Here is a 22249-nt window from a genome sequence, read left to right on the forward strand (position 1 = left end):
GGCTTCCATGCCGTGACAGCCTTCCTGCCAAGAAGCTTCCGCGGGCACTTTCCCCCAAAGGTTTTCCACGTTTTGTAGCCCATTGTCTTCCAAGGAGGGCAGGTTGTTGAGTTTCTTTCCTAAAGTCCTCACTTTGAAGGTTCCAGCATGACACAGGATGTCAGGGGACGTGTCGGTGGGTATGTCCTTTTCACACCGTGCCTCCTTGTTCATTGCTGTTTTGCCTGAACTTCATCCCTCGTTTCCAAAATGAGCTTCCTTCCTGCCACCCCACCCTCCATTGGTGAACAGACTTCAAGGCTTTACTTGACATTGGTCTTGTCACGCAGAGTGTAACTGCAATGAACATTCCAACTCGTGCCACTTCGACATGGCAGTCTACTTGGCCACGGGGAATGTCAGTGGAGGAGTGTGTGACGACTGTCAGCACAACACAATGGGCCGCAGCTGTGAGCAGTGCAAACCGTTTTACTATCAGCACCCGGAGAGAGACGTCCGAGATCCTAACTTCTGTGAACGTAAGTGGGGAAAGGTCACAGGTGGGACCTATTGGACTCAGTTTGCACAGTCTGGTAGTCACCATCCTTCTGTAGGAACCCATAGTATGGGCATTAGACTCAGCCTTATTTTATCTGCTGTATAGGATGCCAGGAGTGGAATTTACTTGGTAGTAAAGCCTTCTTTAGTCCATTATTGTGACATTTGAAAGACGAAGGGAATATATGTATTTATACAAACACAGGTGGTGTAACCTGGTGCTTTTCGTTCTTTCTAGAATGTACCTGTGACCCAGCTGGCTCTCAGAATGAGGGAATCTGTGACAGTTACACTGATTTTTCTGCTGGGCTCATTGCTGGTCAGTGTCGGTGTAAATTATACGTGGAAGGAGAACATTGTGATATTTGCAAAGAAGGCTTCTATGGCTTAAGTGCCGAAGACCCATTTGGTTGCAAGTGTAAGTACATTCGTTTAAAAGTTTGGGAGTTCTCATGTGTGCAGAAGTCCCAGACTCCTTTGCAATTCTAAATCCAGACTCCTGCTTCGGACTTGCTTGGTTTATGTTTCTTTACTTCGTTTTATCTTCAATAAAGCTTGTGCTTGCAATCCTCTGGGAACAATCCCTGGCGCGAATCCTTGTGACTCTGAGAGTGGTTACTGCTACTGTAAGCGTCTGGTGACAGGACAGCATTGTGACCAGTGTGTGGTAGGTAAATCCTCATTGCATTGGGTGGGTAGTTTGTGAATATGACATGTTTTAATAGAGAATGCTTTTCCCTATTGTAGATTCTATCATCACCCTTATATGTAAATGTTAAAAGACATGAGTAGAGCCCTGACTGGTTTGGCTCAGTGGATAGAGCATCGGCCTGCGGACTCAAGGGTCCCAGGTTCGATACCTGTCAGGGCATGTACCTTGGTCGTGGGCACATACCCAGTAGGGAGTGTGCAGGAGGCAGCTGATGGATGTTTCTCTCTCATCGATGTTTCTATCTCTCTATCCCTCTCCCTTCCTCTCTGTAAAAAATCAATAAAATACGTGGTGTTTTGTTTTTTTTAAAACAAAGACATGAGTAGATACTTCACAAAAGAGGGATTACTAAGGAATAATTTTTTTTTTATCCTCACCCGAGGAACATCAATGTGAGAGAGACACGTTGACTACTAAGGAATAATTTTAACAAGCTATTCACCATCACTCTTGAAATTGTAGAAGAAAACCTCAGTGAAATGCCATTTTTGCAGACAAAATTAATACAAGTTTTAAAAAATGGGAATGCTGACTAATGCAGACAAAATGAGGGGCTGGTACTCATATGCTGCTGGTAGAAATGCAAATTGGCTCATAATTTTAGAAAATTTGGGGCTAAGTATCAGTAGCCTGTAGAAATGCACATATTCTTTGACCCAGTAATCACACTTCTGGGTATTGATCCTAAAGAAAGAATCAGAAAATTGGACAAAGATGGATTCACCAGAGGACTCATAGTATCTTTTCTAAGATTATTTTTCAATTACAGTTGACTTACAATATTATATTCATTTCAGGTGTACAACATAGTGATTAGATATTACGTATCTAATGAAGTGATCACCCAATAAGTAATTGCATCTTTTATTAATCATAGCAAAAAACTTGGAAGCAACAATGGGGGGAAATAGTTAAGTAAACTTGGGGGCTTTCATACAGTGTGATATTTGATTGCCACTGAAAATAACATCAACACGAGGAAAAGTTGATGGTGGTATAAAAAACAACAACAACCTTGTGATATGAGTGGTACCTTGATTATGTAGTAGGACAGTTTATCAAGAAAAACAAAATCTGGAAGGAAATGTACCCAAAAGTTCATCATCCTGAATTCCAGGTGGAATAATTATGAGAGTAATTTTTAAAAATTATCCTGTATCTCCTATAACATTTTTGTGATTGCTTTTGTAATTTGGGAGAGGAAATACTACTGATCACTAAATATGCATATTGCATATATCCTGGTATATTCTTAAAGTAAATTTCTGGAAGTCTGATTTAAATGGTGAGCCCGGTTTTTACCTGCTCATTAGGAACCATGTACATGTTGAGGCATACGAGATCTTTACCCCTATATGGGTTCTGTCCCATTTCTTTCATTTCCATCTCCGGTGGTTCCAGGACTCTGGGATCTCCTCACCTTTCAGTTGTGAAAATAGTCCTTGCTTTTTAGTCTGTTTCCACATAAACGAATCCTTGAAAAACTTTCTTTATGGAGTTTGTGACAGACCAAACTTAAGAAAAATTTAAAGGCCTGCCAAACATTTGCCAAAACGTCTCTTACTGCCAGAGTAATTCTATTGAAGAAAATTGGCATCTTCGCTACCTTCTCATGGTGATTGGCTATTTGCAGGGCAAAGAAACTACTCTGAGCTGGTGTTATCATGCGATTATGTGTAACCCTCTCTGACCCCAGTGACCTGCAGCCTGGGTGTCCTTATTTCAGAATACCTGTTCTCCTTTCTTTTGTAGACTTTCTTCTTTCCGGCGCAAATGAACCTTTGGCGGGACAGCCAAAACACGCCATTACTTGTTTCTTGCTGAGTTTATTGTGTAATTACAGGCATCCACCTTTAGATGTCTAATCTTTTGTTCTGCAGCCAGAGCACTGGGGCTTGAGCAACGATTTGGATGGATGTCGACCTTGTGACTGTGACTTTGGGGGTGCCTTAAACAGTAGGTGAGTGGGGCTTCACTTACATGCTTGTACTCAGTCACCCTATGGTCTCAATGCTTTCAAAGACTTATTCCTTCCAAGAATTAGCTTTGAAACCTTATAGTAGGTTTACTTTTCTTGGTTTTAATAGTGTTGATATTCCTTGTTTTTGTTCTTTCCCTTTACAGTATTTTTTAAATTATGGAAACAACGTATGCCCATCTATACTAATAAAAGGGTAATGTGCTAATTAGACTAGATAGACCAGACGTCTTCTGGACGTCATTCCGGATGTCCTTCCAGACAAAGCCGCGGTGGTGGAAGCTGAGGCAGCAGTGGTTAGGGGTGATCAGGCAGGTAGGCAGGCAGGCAGGCAGGTGAGCGGTTAGGAGCCAGCGGTCCTGGATTGCGAGAGGGATGTCCAACTGCCGGTTTAGGCCTGATCCTGCAGTTGGACATCCCCCGAGGGGTCCCAGATTGGAGAGGGTGCAGGCTGGGCTGAGGGACACCCCCCCTCCGTGCATGAATTTCATGCACCAGGCCTCTAGTAGTTCTAAAAAATTCAAACAATTCTGACAGCTATCCTGCCCTTTCTCTCCTCAAGTTCCATTACTTAGTAGTGCCACTGTTAACAGTTTCTTGTATTTCTGTAGACATCAATAATAGTGCTCAGAATATGTGTTAAAAATTACAATTTATTTCTTCTCAGTTCTTTTAAAATAACTTGTTAGGTTTTATTTTTTAAAAGAGACAAGCACAAAGAAAAAAAGCCCATGATTTTCCACTTAACGTTACTGACATTTTTTGGAAATCAAAGCAATAGATGTTATGTACACAATTGCACAACTTGCTTTTTTATCTAGAGATCTTTTTTCATATCAGCATGTGTTCATCTACCCTCATCATGTGAAAGTACTATGATTTATTTACTTCCAGTCTTTTTGCTTTTTAAATATGTTTCAGTGAATATCCTTGTAGATATATTTTGATGAATGTAGATATAGCTATAGATTAGGTTCCTAATGATGGAACTTCGAAGTCAATGTGGATGTACATTTTTTATTTTAATAGAATGTCAGGTTGTTCTGCAGACAGATTGTGCTAGTTTATTTTTCTACCAACCAGTTACAAAAGTACCTTTTTCTCTATTCCCACCAGCAGTTGGCATCATCATTTTATTTTTCACCAATCCATAAGATGAAAAATGAACTCCCATTTTGATTTGTGTAAAGAATCATTTCATTTTATTTTATCCAGCTTCCAAGCCTATTAATGAAAATGACGTGTAATAACTTTTAGTTACTTAAATACATTGGTATTCCTTGAATAGATGAGACATGAAGCTCTACCAGAAATTAATCATAATACACATTTGGCAAGATGTTGAATTTCTGGGCGTTTAATTAACCACCTTGGAGTCAAAGAGAGTTTTGGTCTCCGTTGGTTACAGGATCAGATTCAGAACATCTGGTAAAGATAGGGTGAGTGGCTGCTGAGAGAACAGGCAGATGTTTCCTTGGCCCTGAACTTTCCCAGAGAGAACATGCTGAATTCATTGAGCAAGCTTTATGTACTCAAAAATTGACTCTTTTACAAGATTATTTCTCAACACCATGGAAGTCTGCTGGGAGGGGAACGGGATTCCAAGCAGCAAGAGCGTGTTCTGTTTGGCCTCTGTATTTGGGTCTGTCCTGTTCCAGAACGCGTAGCAAACTCAGCACAGTGTGTATGTAGCCCTCTGGGACTCCAGGACTGAATGTCTATTCTTCAAAAACCTCCAGAGGGGAGGAAGCGAGGATAATTCCATAAAAGCTGGAAAGAAACACCAACTACTTGCCTGCTTATGGAACCACTTCTCTGATTTTCCTGTGACTCCCAGAACACCCACTGATTCCTTTAGTAACTTACTCGTCAATTCAAAACTGTCATCACACCTCGAGCTCTCCTCGCGTAGGTGAAAATGGCATCCATAACTTTCCAAATTATGTCATAAACTCAGGAATGTCCTGTGTTCCTTTACCCTAAATGGTTTCTATTACTTACACTCCCTTCCTCTTTATTGTACACACATTTCCTGTCTCTGAATCCACCCATACACAACCCCTGAGCTGCCCCTCCTGTCTCCTGCAAAAAAATGTATAAAAACCAGAATGTGCTAATCAAGAGAGTTTGTGAAGCAGATGATTTAGTGAAAATTTTAAGGCAGGTGATTTGAGCTCTCTAACGTGATTGATGAGACACTCTATCTTTTGGCATGATTGATGGAAAAAAGACCCTTTCAAGTTGCCTCTAGTCCTTTGCCTCTGCAGTGTTTTGTCGAGATCCTTTTCCAAGTTGGCCCCCAGGGGGACTTTCTCTAGGACCCCCGTGGGAGTGGTCGAGGCCCAGTCTTCTGAAGCACCGGTTCCACTTGGAGAATGCTTGGGGCATTGCAGAATCTCAGGAAATAATTGCTAAATGAATGGTTTGTTGCAACCACTCATCAGTATCTTCTATCTGATAATATTCCTTTACTTCACCTTGGACACATGGTAGGTATTGATTAAATGTTGATGAACTTAAAGAATCTGAGAAACAAAATATTTTTAAAATATAAACACTACATATGTGCCCCTTAGGAGAGGCAGTCTCTAAATGTGATCCCAAACATGCCTTAGTTACTTTGGCCAGGGACTGAACTAAGTGTAAAAGTCATGTGAAGTGGAAAAACTTTTAAAATGTTTTGTTTAATGAGCCAAATGGATTCCTGGAGAACAATAAAAGCTTAGTAATCCAGGTCTATTATGTTGACAGCTAATCTGGACTTTTGAATATTTTTAAGCAGTAAGACCTAATTAATGTAAATAATATAATCTAAGCCAGGCTAATGAAGTTTTGTCTACCAGATAACCTGCTTTAATGGATAAATAAGAATGGTTGCTAGGTAAATACTACTTATAAATGCTTTAAAAAACTTTTAAAAATGTAAAAGTGGAAGAAGAAAGCAGAAAAGCAGGTAAAAGTTGTGACATGAGAATAATTTGACTCACAGTTGTTGGCTTTGAGGACGAAAGGAGAAGGCCTTTTGTTGTATCATTCCTCAAAATCATTTCACCAATTAATTTAGGACTTTGATATCTGGCTTGAAGACTTCTAACTCCTAGACCAAAATCCCCTGCCCTCACTTGATCTTTCAACAACACGTCACTTCTGCATCTCTTTTCCCACTTATTTTAATTGGCTATGTATTATAGCTGTTTGTATTCGAAAGGTCTCTTTAGACAGGAATTTCATCTTTCTTGTTCTTGAATCTCCCTTTGTATCCAGCACAGTGGGCCTTGCAAGTGCTCAATAAATGAGGAAATGAAATTTCTTACACTTTGAAACAAGAGCAGAAATTAGTATGTGTTTTCATCAATGTATTGAGTGGGCTTCTAACGCTTTGTTAATTACAGGTAGTTGGACATAAAAGGATTGCAGAGCACAGCTCCTTCCCCTTAAGAAAGGATCCGACTTTGGGGGAGGAGTGGAGCTACTCTGGACAAAATGAGTAGTGCTGACTGCTTATCAGTGTAGAACCAACTCTTATTTGTAATCAGAATGATGGAGCAGAAATCAGAATGATGGAGCAGAAATCAGTGTTGAACCATGGTGGTTCTTATGAATGATCTTTTTATCTGTTCATTTTTCTCCCAGTTTCTTAGTAATAGAGAAAAGTTAAAACTGTGCAGTATTTGCTCTGCTCAACACTATTTAAGTGAAATAGAACATTCCTTCCAATTAAACAAGTTGCTAATTTCTGTATTTGTGAGAAATCTTTGTTGACTGAAATGAAGATGTCGGTAGGGCTGTGTTTCTGTATTAAGGCTCTAAAGGAGAAGTGTTTCCTGCTGGCCAGAGCTGTTGGCAGAATTCAGTTGCTTTGGGTTGGGATGAGGTTTCTGTTTCCCTCCTGGCTCTCAGGGAGGGGCCGTGCCCAGCTTCCAGGGGCTGCCCCCATCCCTTGACTCATGGCCTTCTCTGGTCCTCAGAGCCAACAACTGTGAGTCCAATTGTTCTCATGTCACAACTTTTACCCGTTTTCTGCTTTCTTATTCCACTTTTAAGAACTCAAGTGATTAGATTGGGCCCATCCCAAGGTCCTTAACCTTAATCACATCAGCAAAGTCCCTTGAGCTATGTGAGGTAACATACCCACAGATTCTGGGGATCAGGCCATGGACATCTTTTTTGGGTCATTAATCTCCTACAATAAGGCCTGACTTATTTTGTCTTATCTTACATCCTTATTCTACCTTACTGATCTAAATGAATTAAATCTATATCTAGTTACAGGGAAATTTGTGGGGTTAACATACAAACTTTTAAATGCACCATTTCTATCCAATATGATTTTTACTTCAACACAGGGAAGGATAACTACATGTAACAAATACTTTGTCTCACTTTGGAGGAGGTAGTATTTGAGCTTGGCTTTTTAAAAAATGAGTGAGATTTGAGAAATGTAACAAGTGGGCAGGAAAGCCTTCTAGCTGCGAGGAAGAAGACTGCTGAAGGCATGGAGAGGGAGTGAGTGTGGCAAAGTCAAGGTCTGGTCTGATTTTGACCATCTTTGCTCACATTCCTCCATTACCCTCTTTGCTCCTGTCATTCCTGCCCTCTCTCTGTCAGTCAAGATCCTCTGCGACCTTCAGAGCCACCTCTTTCATGATGCTGCCCTTAATCGGCTGAGCAATGCCTTCCTCTAAACGCACAGTACTTAGCTTGTAGCTCTATATAGGTACTTACAGCATTTTTACTTATTGTATTGGTCAATTGCTTTATTTTTTAGTCTCCCAAATTAAATGTAATTTCTTTAAGGACAAGGACTGTTCCCCCGACTCCCCATTTTTCTTTCTCATCATTTAGCCAGAAATAATGAACTTTACCAAGGAAGTAAGGATTGATTCAGAAGAAAGTTGACAATGGACCAAAATGTGAGAGTATTAACACCAGGAAGCATGGCCTCCAGGACCATATTTGCTCAGTAAATAATTGTGGAAGAGGATGAGGAGTGAGGCTGATCTGAGATTAAAGGGCGGGCACCAGAGAAAGAAGCGTGGGTTACAGAGGCTGCTGGAAACCAGGCAGGGGCATCGTGACTTGATAGAAGATGAGTGGAAACAATTGTGGATTTTTTGTGAAACGATGAACGCAGTGCTGTGGGAATGTTGGCTTGGCAGTGTAGACGGGATGACTGGGCAGGAGCAGAGAAGAGCTGAAGAGGTCAGTTTGGAAGGTTGCTAGAGGAGCAGGTATAGAAAGACGACATACTGGACTAGGAGAGTGGAAGTGACAGTGAGCAGAAACTGAGTTGAAAAACATCTCGAAATAAGACTTGGATATTGGGGATAAAGAAAAGGGAAGGTTACGTCTCACCTACAACATCAGAAGAATTTTTAATCTGCTGACTGACATAGCAGAGCTGAATATAAGAAATCAGGGGGACAGGTGACGAGCAGGTGGGGACAAGACGAATTAGAGATGACAGCTGGGCAAACTATGGAAATGTCCCATTCGTGGCTGGATGTATACACCCAGAGCACGGCTGAACAGATGCCGAGAGCTGTAGGTGCGAGGGCCCTCTGCTCAGGCAGATAAAGCCACAAGGGTGCGTGCGCTGAAGGAGTGCGTGTTGAATGCGAGTCGTGCCTAGCAATGACAGTTCAGGTCTGTGGACACACAGAGGAGTGCCAGGGCTGTTGTTAAGGGGATTCCTTTCACCTGATCAGGTTCTCCGGCGCTGTTTTTTCTTTAGAATTGGGCTGCCGGTAAGAGGCCACATCAGGGGTCTGCCCACTGGCCTTGTCCTCAGCTTTATTTGCTTATTTTCTAGTGATGGCATTTGAAGAATCAAGTTCTGTTCTTCGGTGGTTCGTGTTTTGGACATAAGTTCCCTCAGTAATCATCTGGGCAGGAAATAAAGATTTTCATTTGTCCATAGGATGTAGCGTCTGATGCCTGGATTTTTAGAAATGGCTTTTGTTGGTGGACTGGGCCACAAGAGGGCTAGGTCCTAATTGGAACAAGCTTTTCTCCTGTGGGAATTGGCTCCGGGACGTTAAGTATTCATATTCCTGCAGGGTAATTCACATGATATACAGAAGAAGACTTTATTTGCACTTAGAGACTTGGTTTAAAATGAACTTTGGGATAAGAAAAAAAAAATGAAGTCTGGGAATGGGTTTAAAGTAATAGTTTCAAACCACATGACTTTAATGAAGTAAAAATGAATGTGTATAATGTGGTTTTACCATGTACACAAAGTCATGATACTAAGGAAAAAGACAGATGCAGGCTGAGAACAAAATGAATAAATTATAGTTCATCCCGAGGCCTTTATTACCTAAAAGAGTAATGGGCTAATTTTTAAAAGTTGTGTTATTACAGTAAATCTCCTATTCTTTTTCTGTTTGCTTTTAAAATTCAGAACTTCTGTCCTTCATGCATTTGTTTGTTGAGCCAGTGTTTGAGTGCACTCTGCGTGCAGAGCCCTGGGCCAGGCCCTACGGGGCTGACTGAGGTGAACAAGGCACAGCCCGGGCCCCCAGGAGTTTGCAGTCCAAGAGGGGGTTAAACAGGTCTGCCAATAATTATACTACAGAGAGAAGGCCATAAATGTCTAAACAGTACAGCTAAGGAATAATTGAAGCCTCAGGAAGCACCAATAGGAATGTAGGAGGAGGGAACCAAACAAAACTTCATGAAAGTTGAGCTGGGCTTTGAAAAATAAGTAGGATTTGAAAACACAGGGCCTCAGCTTTAATGAACAGCTGCTGTGTGACAGCCTTGTTGTAGACGTTGTAAATACATCCTTCCTTCTGCAAGGAGGTGGTGGCATGAAAGAGAAGGTGTTGCATTTGATGGAGTGGGATGATGGTCAGGGAATGCCACAGCAGGAGTCTTGGTGAATCTGGAAAGAAGAATAGGTGGACCTTTGCTGGGTGAATCAGGGAGAAGGGCATTCCAGGCTGTAAGAATAGCATAAGCAAAGGCAGGAGGTCCTGAGTCACCCAGCGCATTTGAGAAGTTGTAAGTAGCTCAGTGTGGGGAGAGGTGAGGGGGGAGATGAGGCTGGAAAGGTAGAGATGGCCAGACTGTGGAAGTCCTGTTGCACCTCCCCAAGGCCACTGTAGCCAGGAAGTGGTAACAGTTCATGCATCTTAGAAAGGTTCATCTGGGCAGCTGTGGGGCAGCGGCTTAGGTTGGGAAGTTGGAAGACTGGCAACAAAGATACCAATTAGGAGACTATAGTTGCTTTTCCTGCGAGTGAGAGAAGGAAGAAAGGCATGGCGTAGCTCATGGAAAGGGGAAGAGACGCACCTGAAGCCGCTAGGAGGCGAATTCGCAGAAGCTGGTTCCTGATTGATATGAAGAAGGAACCCAGAGAATAAATTCCAGGTCTCTGACTTGATTGACTCAGTGGTGGTGGTGTTGTCCCCAGTAGAGAACATGGGAGGCATTGAGTGCTGTCCTTTTGAGTGCCGTTAGTCTCTGGGGCAGCTAAGTTAGAACTGTCCTAGGAGTTGGATATTTGGGTCTAAAGCACAGGAAAGGGGTTGCAGCTGAAAATAAGGCAAGCAACCTAAGCAGTAGCAAAAAAAATAATAAAAATAAAAACAGGAACATTTGTTATATCTATAAAAATCCCCAAGGTGGTGTGGCCGAAGCATAGTGAAGACAGGGCAGGGCAGGTAAACGTGAAAGACCAGGTCATGCAGAGTTTGGGATTAATCACAGAACGTGGTTTTTCCAAGTACTTATTTTCCACAGGAAATAAGAAAATCCCACCTAAGTCCTGCACCCCATTTAATGTTTAATGGCAAATGTACAACGGCGTCCAGTGGGGTTCCTTTATGAGAGGTGAGCATGCTGACCCGCTCTGCTCCTTCCCAGCTGCTCCGCGGAGTCGGGCCAGTGCCTGTGTCGACCCCACATGATCGGACGTCAGTGCAACGAAGTGGAATCGGGCTACTACTTTACCACCTTGGATCACTACATCTATGAAGCAGAAGAAGCCAACTTTGGGCCCGTAAGTAGCGGGCGCTTGGCAGGTCGGTAAAGCGGTGTTTGGAAGCAGTGATGACATGTACACGTTTTGTAAACAAACCAGAAATATTTTTTCGGTGAGCCCAAAGTAAGGATCAGGACCATAGGAACTTGGGAACATCGTATTTAAAGTTAAATACATATGTGGCTCGCAGACACTCGGAGACGTTCACTAATAAAGGCCTTTGGTGTTTGGGGATATTTTTGTGTGCTTTTTCTTCTTCCATTCTTCTTTCCACTTCTGCTGCACGGTTGCTGTTGATCTGCTATAGTAAGTACTCAGAGAGGACATTGTTTCCATTTCCTCTTGCTGTGGAATAAGCCGTTAACATGTCGTGGCTTAGCCATGTGTCTGGCACTTTAGCTTGGGTGGCTGAAGCCGCTGGTGGCTGGCTGGGCGATTTTCTCTGCATGACCTCTCCACGCAGCTGTCTTGAGCTTCCTCACAGCACGATGGAGGCAGGATAGTGAGACTTCTTACATGGCACCTGGCTTCCAAGGAGGAGGAGACAGAACTGTCAGGTCTCTTAAAGCCTGGGCCCCGAAGGCTCAGGGTGTCATTTTCTTGCCCTTTTTTTTTGTTTGTTTGGTCACCTCATAAGTCTAGACCAGATCTGAGGATAGGATAACGTAGGTCCTACCTCTTCTTGGGTAAAGCCACACACACACACACACACACACACACACACACACACACACACACACGGGAATGCAGGACTTCTGTGGAGATGACTAATCACAGGCATTATGTCACCCTGTGAACAACTCCAAATGCGTGTTGAGTTAAGCAGCTCAACTTGGTCAATTCTCAGCCTCAGTGACAGTCGCAATGAGCTCATCAATAGTGAGCATTCGTGATTGTATCGTTTCTTCACTTGTCCTTGGTGCTTGAAACAAATGCCAGTGAGAAAGGCGGATAGAAATAAGTCCACTAAATATTGGCCTGACGTTGTAGAAAATCTGGGAAATGCCTTGTGACTCCTAGGCTGGCTCACGGCAACATGTGGGATGTTCTCTTTCCTTCCTTTATGCTCATCCCACTGGTTCTATCACAGAAGGTCTGTCCTAGGCCTTGGAGTCCCACCTCCACTATCCCAAGAATACCTCAACCACAAAACTAAAAACCCAATTTGCTGCTTATATATTTAAAAACATTTTACAGTCTACTGGGAAAATAAGACTAAAAAAAAAATAGGCATAATAATACAGTTTTGCGCCTTTGGGTGACTTCAGATTACTTTGACTGTTACATTTAATTGAACTGCATTGCAAGTAACACATAAAGACTGTCTGCTTGTCCTCAGGGGGTCACCATCGTAGAGCGGCAGTATGTGCAGGACCGGATTCCCTCCTGGACCGGAGCGGGCTTTGTCCAAGTGCCAGAAGGGGCTTATTTGGAGTTTTTCATTGACAACATACCATACTCCATGGAGTATGAAATCCTAATTCGCTACGAGCCACAGGTAAACCCTCCATGAAATATTGGGGATGAGGGGGATATTGGTAGAGAAGTCTTTCTTCTAATGGACACTGTTTTTGTGAAATTTGGAGGTTACACTGGAATAGAGAACTTCTGACTTTCTAGCCTCCATGGATGTGAAAATGTACATTTTTCTTGAATTCAATTTCAGGAACATTTAGCCATCTCTTGTTAGGCACCTAAGCTTGCTGAGAACTGAGGTGGTGGAAAGAATGTTGTATCGGTCCTGTCCTTGCCCTCAAGGCCTGCACTTCCCAGGGACAGACACACACATGCCCCTAACTGTAAGATCAGAATGAGAGCCTCTCACCTGCAGGCTGGGCCAGGGGCTGCCAACATGTTTCATAGAAACAGATGTAGGCCTCGCCTTCAACACAGATGACATTTTGACACGAGGAAGTCAGGGATAGCATGAGCAGCGGAGAGGAGAGTGTTTTGAGAGTCATTCCACGTAGCTGGGTGTAAGGGATATATGGTCAGGCATGCTGCTAGGAAAGATGCTCGGACCAGGGAATGAACTTGGGCTCTGTATTAAGAGGAAGCTATTGAAGGTTTAGAGCAGGGGATTGTCATGATCTGAGCTGTGTTTTCACAGGGGTGGAAAGGGACGTTGGGAGATGCAGGGAGAGCAGTTGGGATGCTGTTTCAGGTCCAGGTGGGAAGGGATTAGGGCTGGAACTGGGGTGATAGCAGAGGAAATGGTAAAGAGGGAAGAGAAACGCAAGCAAGTGCTCTCCAGTTAAACTTGGTGGAGGTCTTTATAGACAGGAGCAGTGGGCCAGTGAAGATGGTCCTTTTCATTGGTGGTTTCTTACTCTAGCTCCCCGACCACTGGGAGAAGGCTGTCATCACGGTGCAGCGACCGGGGAAGATTCCAACCAGCAGCCGATGCGGTAACACAGTTCCTGATGACGACAACCAGGTGGTGTCCTTATCGCCTGGGTCAAGGTCAGTGTGACCGCGGTTTGCAGCTCAAGAGAACCAATATGCAAATTGAATGTTTCCTTTATTTTTTGGTATCTTGCCTTGTGCGTTGTACCGTTACTATTTCAGGGTCAAAGGCAAACACTGACGGTTGACTTGCTTCCTTCGGAAAGAGCGGCGTAGCGCTTTGATTGACTGCCCGGATACTTAAAGGTGGACTTCTGTTGTTGTTCTTTTTGATCTGGGGCAGGTACGTCGTCCTCCCGCGCCCCGTGTGCTTTGAGAAGGGCGTGAACTACACAGTCAGGTTGGAGCTGCCCCAGTACACCTCCTCCGATAGCAGTGTGGAGAACCCCTACACGCTTATCGATTCAGTAAGTGCAGGGCTGTTTCCGGCACGCGCAGGGAAGGCTGGGCAGGAAGTGTTCGTCTTCCTCCCAGAGGGTTTGTGGAGGGGTCATGCTGAGAGGCTAGGCTCCAGGGGTCCTCACACTTGTTAAACAGGGGGCCAGTTCACTGTCCCTCGGACCGTTGGAGGGCCGGACTGTAGTTTAAAAAAGAAACTATGAACAAATTCCTATGCGCGCTGCGGGCCCTGGACCAGTCGGCTGCTAAGCAGGACAGGCAGTGGCACCCGGCGGGCCGGATAAATGTCCTCAGCGGGCCGCATGTGGCCCGTGGGCCATAGTTTGAGGACCCCTGGCTAGGCAGTCATCTTTTTACCTCCAAGGATGCTTTGCTTATTTGTTCTAGTAAAACTCCACCCTCTGGCCCTAGCTCAGTTGTTTGAACATCGTCCTGTGCACCTAAAGGTTGCTGATTCGATTCCCCATCAGGGCATATACCTGACTTGTGGGTTTGATCCCAATCGGAGCACATGTGGAAGGCAACAGATCAATGTTTCTCTCTCCCTCTCTCCCTTCCTCTCTCTAAGCATGTCCTCAAGTGAGGATTTAAAAACAAAACAAAACAAAATTCCACCCTCTGATTATATGAAATGTCTTAAAATGACACTTCAAAAACCATCAAACTGTCTAAGGTTTAAACCCTTTCTGGCAAGAAGATTTTAAGAATGGGAAGGTTTATTAAGAGAATCGGACTTGTCCTTTTCGTGAGTCAAAGAAGCATTTGGGGTTTTATGTGTTTACTTGCCGTCATTGTGGACACGGGGCATCAGTGTACGAACACTTTGCTGATCTCGTTTCCTCATAGCTCGTCCTCATGCCGTTCTGTCAGTCGCTGGACATCTTCACCGTGGGAGGTTCGGGAGATGGGGCTGCCACCAACAGTGCCTGGGAAATCTTCCAGAGATACCGATGTCTGGAGAACAGCAGAAGCGTCGTGAAAACGCCAATGACTGACGTTTGCAGGAACATAATCTTTAGCATTTCTGCCCTGATACACCAGACGGGCTTGGGTAGGTATTAGCACAGCTGCTTCTGCCCTTCTTTCTTGAGAGCCAAGAGCACACTTGGCATCGTGAGGTACGTTGGAAAGTACCCCCTGTAGATAGCTGTTAGGCAGGCGGCACAAGAAAAATCGTGTCTCAACAATGGTTTGTCTTTAGCCCTAGCCAGTTTGGCTCCCTGGCCTGGTTGGGGCACCGGGAGGCAACCAATTGTGTCTCTCTCACCTCGTTGTTTCTCTCTGTGTGTCTGTCCCCCTCCCTTCCACTGTCTCTAAAAATCAATGGAAAAATAGCCTTGGGTGAGGATGAACAAAAACTAGTTTTCTTTTTTTTTTAACGACTATTTCAGTGACAAAGCCCCTTTGCGAATGCAATCAATGTGGGACGGGGACGGGGTCAGAGGAGCAGCACAGAACTGAATTTGGTTTTCTCTTTGAAAGGTCGACCATCTCCCAGAGGTCCCTGGGCTTTTGTCTTAGGTCCTGTGATATGTCAGCTTTGAAGGAGAGAAAACCTTAATGGTTTTCCTAGAAAACCTGCTTGTATCTGCCAACTCTGTCCTGTGGCTTCCCTCCTGCTCCTCACAGGGATGAGACTGGTTTCCGTGGGAATTCTGAATAAGCCCAGGCAGTCAAGGAGGAAGGACCGGAGAGAGCCCCAGGGAAGGGACAGGCCGGGTCAGAGCCGGGCTGACAAGCTGCCCTCCTTTTTGGGAGGAGCCGCTGCTGTGTCCCAGGCTGTGACCTCTTCTTCCCCTGCAGCTTGTGAGTGCGACCCTCAGGGCTCGTTAAGCTCCGTCTGTGACCCCAACGGAGGCCAGTGCCAGTGCCGGCCGAACGTGGTTGGAAGAACCTGCGACAGATGTGCTCCTGGAACCTTCGGCTTTGGCCCCAGTGGATGCAAACGTAGGTTAATCTGACCTGGAATGTACTCCTGCAGATTACCTGACAAATCCTGGGGTGGTCACCCCAGCTTCGGAGGCAATGCTTCCCTCTGGAAGTCGATCCCAGGAGCCCGTGGGCATGCTGAGGGAGCCTGCGGGCATGCTGAGGGAGCCTGCATGAGGGATGTGCTTGCATGTAATGCGTTTCTCAAGGTGGTTTCCCGGTTGTGTGTCTCTCCAGCGTGTGACTGCCATCTGCAAGGGTCTGTCAGTGCTTTCTGCGACCCCGTCACCGGCCAGTGCCACTGCTTCCAGGGGGTGTATGCACGGCAGTGTGACCGGTGCTTACCCGGGTACTGGGGTTTCCCGAGTTGCCAGCCCTGCCAGTGCAACGGCCACGCCGATGACTGCGACTCGGTGACAGGGGAGTGCTTGAGCTGCCAGGACTACACCACGGGCCATAACTGTGAAAGGTACGTGGGCACAGCCTCTTGAAAGTAAAGAGAACGAGATCATGTTTGGCTGAGTCAACATCATCTTCGGGAAACCACAGAAGGAATCTCCACCGGGCTCCAGATGGCTCGGTCGTTTCTGACCACTTCAGTATTTTCTAGGAACTCGTTCATTCATCGAGTACCTATCTAGTTTACACCTTCTGTGTGCCAGGCAGGCATGGTTCTGGGCTGGGGACGTGGCCGAGAGCAAGCCCGGCATGCATCGGCCCTCTCGGAGGGGCATCCTGGAGGTCGCCATAGGTCTGGGCAGAAATCATCTCTCTGTCCCAGCAGATTCTGGCGGGGGATGCGAATTGTGAAATGTTAATGCCTAATTTCAGTCAAACTGGAAACCCAGTCCAAATGGGATGAGTCATTTTAAATAGCTTTGTGTTGTGTGTGTTTTTAAACATTTTATGTAGCTATAGTTTCCAGGAGACCAGACCACATAAAATGTGCAAAAGTAGATCTGCTCTGCAGTTAGCAGCTGTGAATGGGAGAGTTGTTATGAATGCAAAGCACTGCACTGGATGTAATAAGCCTGGGACATAGACTGTCCTTCTAGTAACATTACAGCCCCGCTCACTCGATAAGAAATAGTCCCTATGAGAGAATGGCATGCTGACTTAACTATTCATCACTAATTAAGAAAGGCAGACATGCTATTAGAACTTGCCTTTTTTTTAGTACTGGTCTTCACCTTCCATGTCAGTAAATTTTCTCTTTTAATATCCATTCACTCTATATGGGGTTTTTGTTTTTAAAATTTCAGCAAGTCGCCTCAGTCAGTACAAAAGTCGCTCATCACATGAAAGAGAAATTGTTAGTAAAAATGAATATGTGATTAACTTATGGCATGAAGGTGTGCATGGAAGCAAATGTGTGGCTCTTGTCTCTGTGCTAGAGGGTATTCAAGAATTTGGAGGTTCCAGTGATTACTTCTTTGAGTAAAAATTATTCCTTCCAACCACAAAACTGTGTTGTAAAAGGCTATAAGGAATGAACTACACAAGATTGAAAGGAAGAAATTAGTATGTTGGTGTTCTCTTTTGTTTTCTGCATTAAGTTTTCTGTTATTTTTTCAATGGGAGATAGAAAATGAATTAGAGAAAAAGAGACAGATGAGAAAATCAGATTAGAGGGGGAGCACAGTCAACAAAGGTGGTGTCCACATGCCGATTCGCAATCAGCACACTGTGTAATGTCTTTGCAAGAACATCCCGTGAGAATGGCTTGGTTTATATTGCCAACTGTTCTTGGATTTACTTGTAAAGCATTTTGATTTCTTGCTGGACAACGAGAGAGGGTGTGGGAGGAGGAAAGATATTTAGCCCTAGTTTGGACAACAAAACTTTATTAAGTAATTTGCTTCTAGCTTGAGCTGATTTCTCATCATTCTTTTCCTCTTCCAAGATAATTAGTATGAAGCCCATGAATTTAAAAAGAAGCTCCAGGCTCAGATTGTCCCCTAAGTGGGAAGTGGAGGGGGGAGCCAAGAAATGGACACTCAGTTTCTGTCATGATGTATGTGGGTTTATTTCACCTAGAAAACTTTCTCAAAACCCAGTGTATGAAATTGCTTCATCACCACCAATTCCCCAGCACATGGTTAGTTTCCTTTGAACAACTTTTCCCTTCTATTTCTTCATCTTCCCCCACACCCACTTAAAAAATAGTACCTCTGCCTCAAAAAGGAAAAAAAAATATGAAAAACAAACTGAATTGGAAATCCTTAGACCTGAGTTCCAGGCCCTATCCCGCTTCTGATCTGCTTTATCACCTTGGAGGAGTTATCTCACCTTTCCAAGCATCCACCTTTCTGTTAGTGAATAACTAGGTTGGATTGGATGATCTTCAAATTCCTTTAAGCTCGTAGGTTACAGGAAGTAAGCAAGTAACCTAAACACCATTCATATTGAGAAGCAGCATGACATGGTCCAAGAATTCCTTGCTGAAAGTCAGGAGGCTGCATTCAAATCCTGGCTCTTTACTAACGAGTTGTGTAAACTTGCAAATCAATTAATCTCCAAGGGTTCCTTATCTGTGAGGAGAGGAGATGGGACGGAGGAGTTGATAAATAACATTCCTCATCCCTGACCAACTTTGAAACCACCGGAGAGATAGACGCAAGAGTCATGCAGCTGGAGTGCTTCCTTATCAGCTCTGTTTCTGGTAAAGGCTGGTTGCAGAACATCCACCATGGGCTAGCTAGCATGTCACCCTCTCAGGCAGAGGCAGACAACCACAGGTCCCCCCACCCCTTCCCCAGACTCAATGCAAGGAGGGAGCCGACCAGAATGCTCAGGGCAGGCGGGCAGCTGACGGGACAGTGGGGTGCACATGGGGAGATACACCTCTTTCCCTGGGAAGGAGGTAGGGAGGGTCCAGGTGAGGCCAGGGATGTCACCCTAATGCAGTGGCCCTGCAAGTGTGAAACCAGACCAGCAGTATTGGCATTACCTGGGACCACCTCAGTCCGAAACGGGAGAAGCCCAGCAATCGCAGTTAGAACAAGTCCTTTCGGGAATTCTGATTAGAACTAACGTTTGAGAACCACTGTTCCATTGGGAAGTGTGTTCCCAAACAGAGAGTGCAGTTTCTAAGACTTTTTCTTGTAGCAGGTTTCTTACAAGTCTGGTTCAGGACCCTCTCTCTTTTGTGACTGATGTAGGTGCTTGGCGGGTTACTATGGTGATCCCATCATTGGGTCAGGAGATCACTGCCGCCCTTGTCCGTGCCCAGATGGTCCCGACAGCGGACGCCAGTTTGCCAGTAGCTGCTATCAAGATCCTGTAACTTTACAGCTCGCGTGTGTCTGTAACCCTGGGTACATTGGTAAGTAATGTAGAAACTCTTGAAAGAAGAGAGGTGTTTTTTTACGAGTTAGTTGTTAATGAAGGAAATAGATGAAGAATGAGCCAATCCTTAATTACCATTGAAGGGAATCTGAAAAGATACTCTTTTCTTGTTTGGCACGTGGGATAGAGTCATTCTCGAGTCTCGATGATGATAATGTTACAGTACAGAGCAGGAGAGCAAGCTCATTTGAATCCATAAACAAATCCCTGTGAACACCTTTAATTTACATTTGACTTCTCCCTTCCCTTGGCCAGCTCCTAGCAGAAGACTCTCAAAGGAGTGATGTGACGGAAGAAAAGAATATCGTGTAGGGGGTCCCCAGGGCACCGAGCCAGCCAACGCTAGATACATTCTTCTTGTTGGTTATACTTACCTTATCTGTCAACACTCAAGGAGTGTAGCGAGTAGTGAAAATAAACTCCCTTTTATTTCATACTTGATCCCATGCTTTCAAATACTAGTTACACTTATCCACAGCTCAGTAAACATTTACCTGTGGTTTCGGGATTTCTTAGGGAATTTGGTCATCATGAAGGACCCCATTTTTCAGGTTGCTCAGGCAGGAGCAGTGATTTTTCAGTCAATATAATCCTTGGATTAGGATTTAACACCAAGCTAAGCATTACCCATTAGATCATTAATTTAGCTCCTAATCTGCTCGATTCCTGTGTAGTGAGAAGCTAAAAGCCCCTGTGCCGGAACTCCTACAGGCATCCATGCCCTGCTGTGGCTTCTGAGACAGGCTGCAGCCGTGTTACTTATAGAAGCCTGGCTTCCCCCCCTTAAGATGTGGGAACCCCGAGCTGGGTAACTAGTGTGGTGTGGAGCACAGCCTGGCTGACTCTCTGGGCAGGAATGTGGATGGACTAGGCCTTGTGTCTGCAGGCTAAAGGTATTGTGCTTGGTTTTATTGGACAATAGGCTCCAGATGCGAGGACTGTGCCTCGGGCTTCTTTGGCAATCCCTCTGATGTTGGAGGGGCGTGTCGGCCTTGCCACTGTCACCACAACATTGACACGACCGACCCAGACGCCTGTGACAAGGAGACTGGGAGGTGCCTCAAGTGCCTGTACCACACGGAAGGGGAGCACTGCCAGCGCTGCCGCTTCGGCTACTATGGGGACGCCCTCCAGCAGGACTGTCGGAGTAAGATGCACGTCTGTTGTGCCCATTTATTAGGAGGGTTTCCACTTTCTTCTTCATGGGGGATTCCGTTCTTCTGGTATTTCTTTCCTTTGGGAATACACTTGTCCCTTGTTCAGAGAAGGTAAAAGTGCTCTTTTGGCAAAAGAAAGATGAGACTGATCTTTGTTTCTTTTCTTTATATCCTCATTTTCTAGCAGAACTGAAGTCTCAGAGTATGACTCAGTGCCTGAGAGAGACAATCAAAAGGAAAAACTGTGTGGCCGATCAGTGCCATCCATTAAAGTGTATTGATTTTATACAGGTTCTGCCCAGGAAGCTGCTGATTGGCTAGGACTTGGAGATCCTAGATGCCCACTCTGGTCCATGCCTTGTCTGCCATTGATGGACAGAGCCTCCTAGGCTGAGGAAAAGAACGAACCACCTCTGAAGTCTCTCATTCAGAACTTCCTTATTTCTCTCTTACCAAGACCAGGGAGCGTTGCCTGCTGTTCCTGTGCACAGCCCCCAGGCCCCGTCTTTGTTTATGCAAACACGTGTGGAATGTTGAGGACCTGCAGGGCTGGATTCCTTCAAGTCTTACTTGCTTAAAGGGCTCCTACCTGCTGTCTCACACATCCATTACTGCCGCTCTCTGCCAAGAGTTTGAAATCATTATATGTCTCAGTTGCCACGGAATATTTTTTATTATTTCTAGTTAAATCCTCAGCTTATGAAACGTGCATAGTACTTTGAAATTCCGCTAGACAGAGCGTGCCGTGGTGCCTGTCTGCGTGGGAAACAGGACTGTGGAATAGAACACCCTCAGAACCTCTGAAGAACAATACTTGTAGTTCTCTGTGTGTTTTGTTAGTTTTTATCACCTCCATTCTTCTCACTGCTTATTTGCATTTCCAGGTTGAAACCTGGAGGGGGAACATCTTAGCCCTGGGGAGGTAGCTAGCTCACTTTGCATTGCCTGTAGTTTATGAGCATGGCTGTGTGAATCAATCTGGTCGTGTTCTTTTCCAGAGTGTGTCTGCAACTCCCTGGGCACTGTGCAGGACCACTGTAACAGCTCCGACTGCCAGTGCGACAAAACCACCGGCCAGTGTCCGTGTCTTCCTAATGTGGTCGGGCAGAACTGTGACCGCTGTGCACCCAATACCTGGCAGCTGGCCAGCGGGACTGGGTGTGACCCATGCAGCTGTGATGCTGCTCATTCCTTCGGGCCATCCTGTAATGAGGTGAAGTGCTGTGGGGGGGGGGGGGGGGGAGGGAGGGGGAGGCCTCAGGGCTGAGGAAAGATGCCTTTATGAATCCAGGGGACAGCTGTTTGGTGCCTTTGTCCCAGGTAGAGAGAGGAAGGCTCCTTCCCGGTGGCCCCGGCCTTTCTTGCCGCAGGACCCACAGCTTGGGAAACACAGCACAGGCTGCATGTCAGCTGTCACTTGTTCCCCTCGGCTGGGACATAACCATACACGGAGGTCCCATCCCATGCAACCATGGCATTTTAATAGAGGGCCCCCACTGCTGACCCACATTAGAATGTCCCTGGCTGCTTTCTTAGCCACGTGGCCTGAAAGGTACCCCAGGCAGCACTGTCAGAAGTGCTCATGGACACACCCTCAGAAAGGAGGGCTACCCCGGCAGGTGAGCCCAGGGGCCTGTAGCTAGTGGTGAAGAAGCATGTAAGTAAGATGTGATGTGCTCGGGGCCTTTCTGACCTCTGCACTGGAGCAGCTAGCCCCTAGCACCCGGGACAGAAGGAAGACCCCCTCTCCAGTCAGGGTGTGGAGGCCTCAGGCCAGCAGCTCAGTCCCATTC

At 45.2% G+C, this 22249-nt stretch overlaps 1 protein-coding gene across 2 annotated transcripts in view; it reads left to right on the forward strand.

The window, feature by feature from the left end:
* Positions 1 to 22249, forward strand: part of LAMB1 (laminin subunit beta 1) — a 71731-nt gene that overhangs the window by 24755 nt on the left and 24727 nt on the right. For both annotated transcript variants that reach the window (XM_080663904.1, XM_080663905.1), the window contains 14 exons: positions 330 to 518; positions 776 to 955; positions 1092 to 1204; positions 3130 to 3209; positions 11100 to 11235; positions 12557 to 12715; positions 13553 to 13680; positions 13907 to 14030; positions 14869 to 15073; positions 15826 to 15969; positions 16189 to 16420; positions 19113 to 19276; positions 20222 to 20446; positions 21455 to 21669. In XM_080663904.1, coding sequence (XP_080520030.1) covers positions 330 to 518; positions 776 to 955; positions 1092 to 1204; positions 3130 to 3209; positions 11100 to 11235; positions 12557 to 12715; positions 13553 to 13680; positions 13907 to 14030; positions 14869 to 15073; positions 15826 to 15969; positions 16189 to 16420; positions 19113 to 19276; positions 20222 to 20446; positions 21455 to 21669 — 2294 coding nt within the window. The remainder of the gene's footprint in view (positions 1 to 329; positions 519 to 775; positions 956 to 1091; positions 1205 to 3129; positions 3210 to 11099; positions 11236 to 12556; positions 12716 to 13552; positions 13681 to 13906; positions 14031 to 14868; positions 15074 to 15825; positions 15970 to 16188; positions 16421 to 19112; positions 19277 to 20221; positions 20447 to 21454; positions 21670 to 22249) is intronic.

The sequence above is a fragment of the Plecotus auritus genome, assembly GCF_963455305.1.
Source record: "Plecotus auritus genome assembly, chromosome: 4".
NCBI lineage: Eukaryota > Metazoa > Chordata > Mammalia > Chiroptera > Vespertilionidae > Plecotus > Plecotus auritus.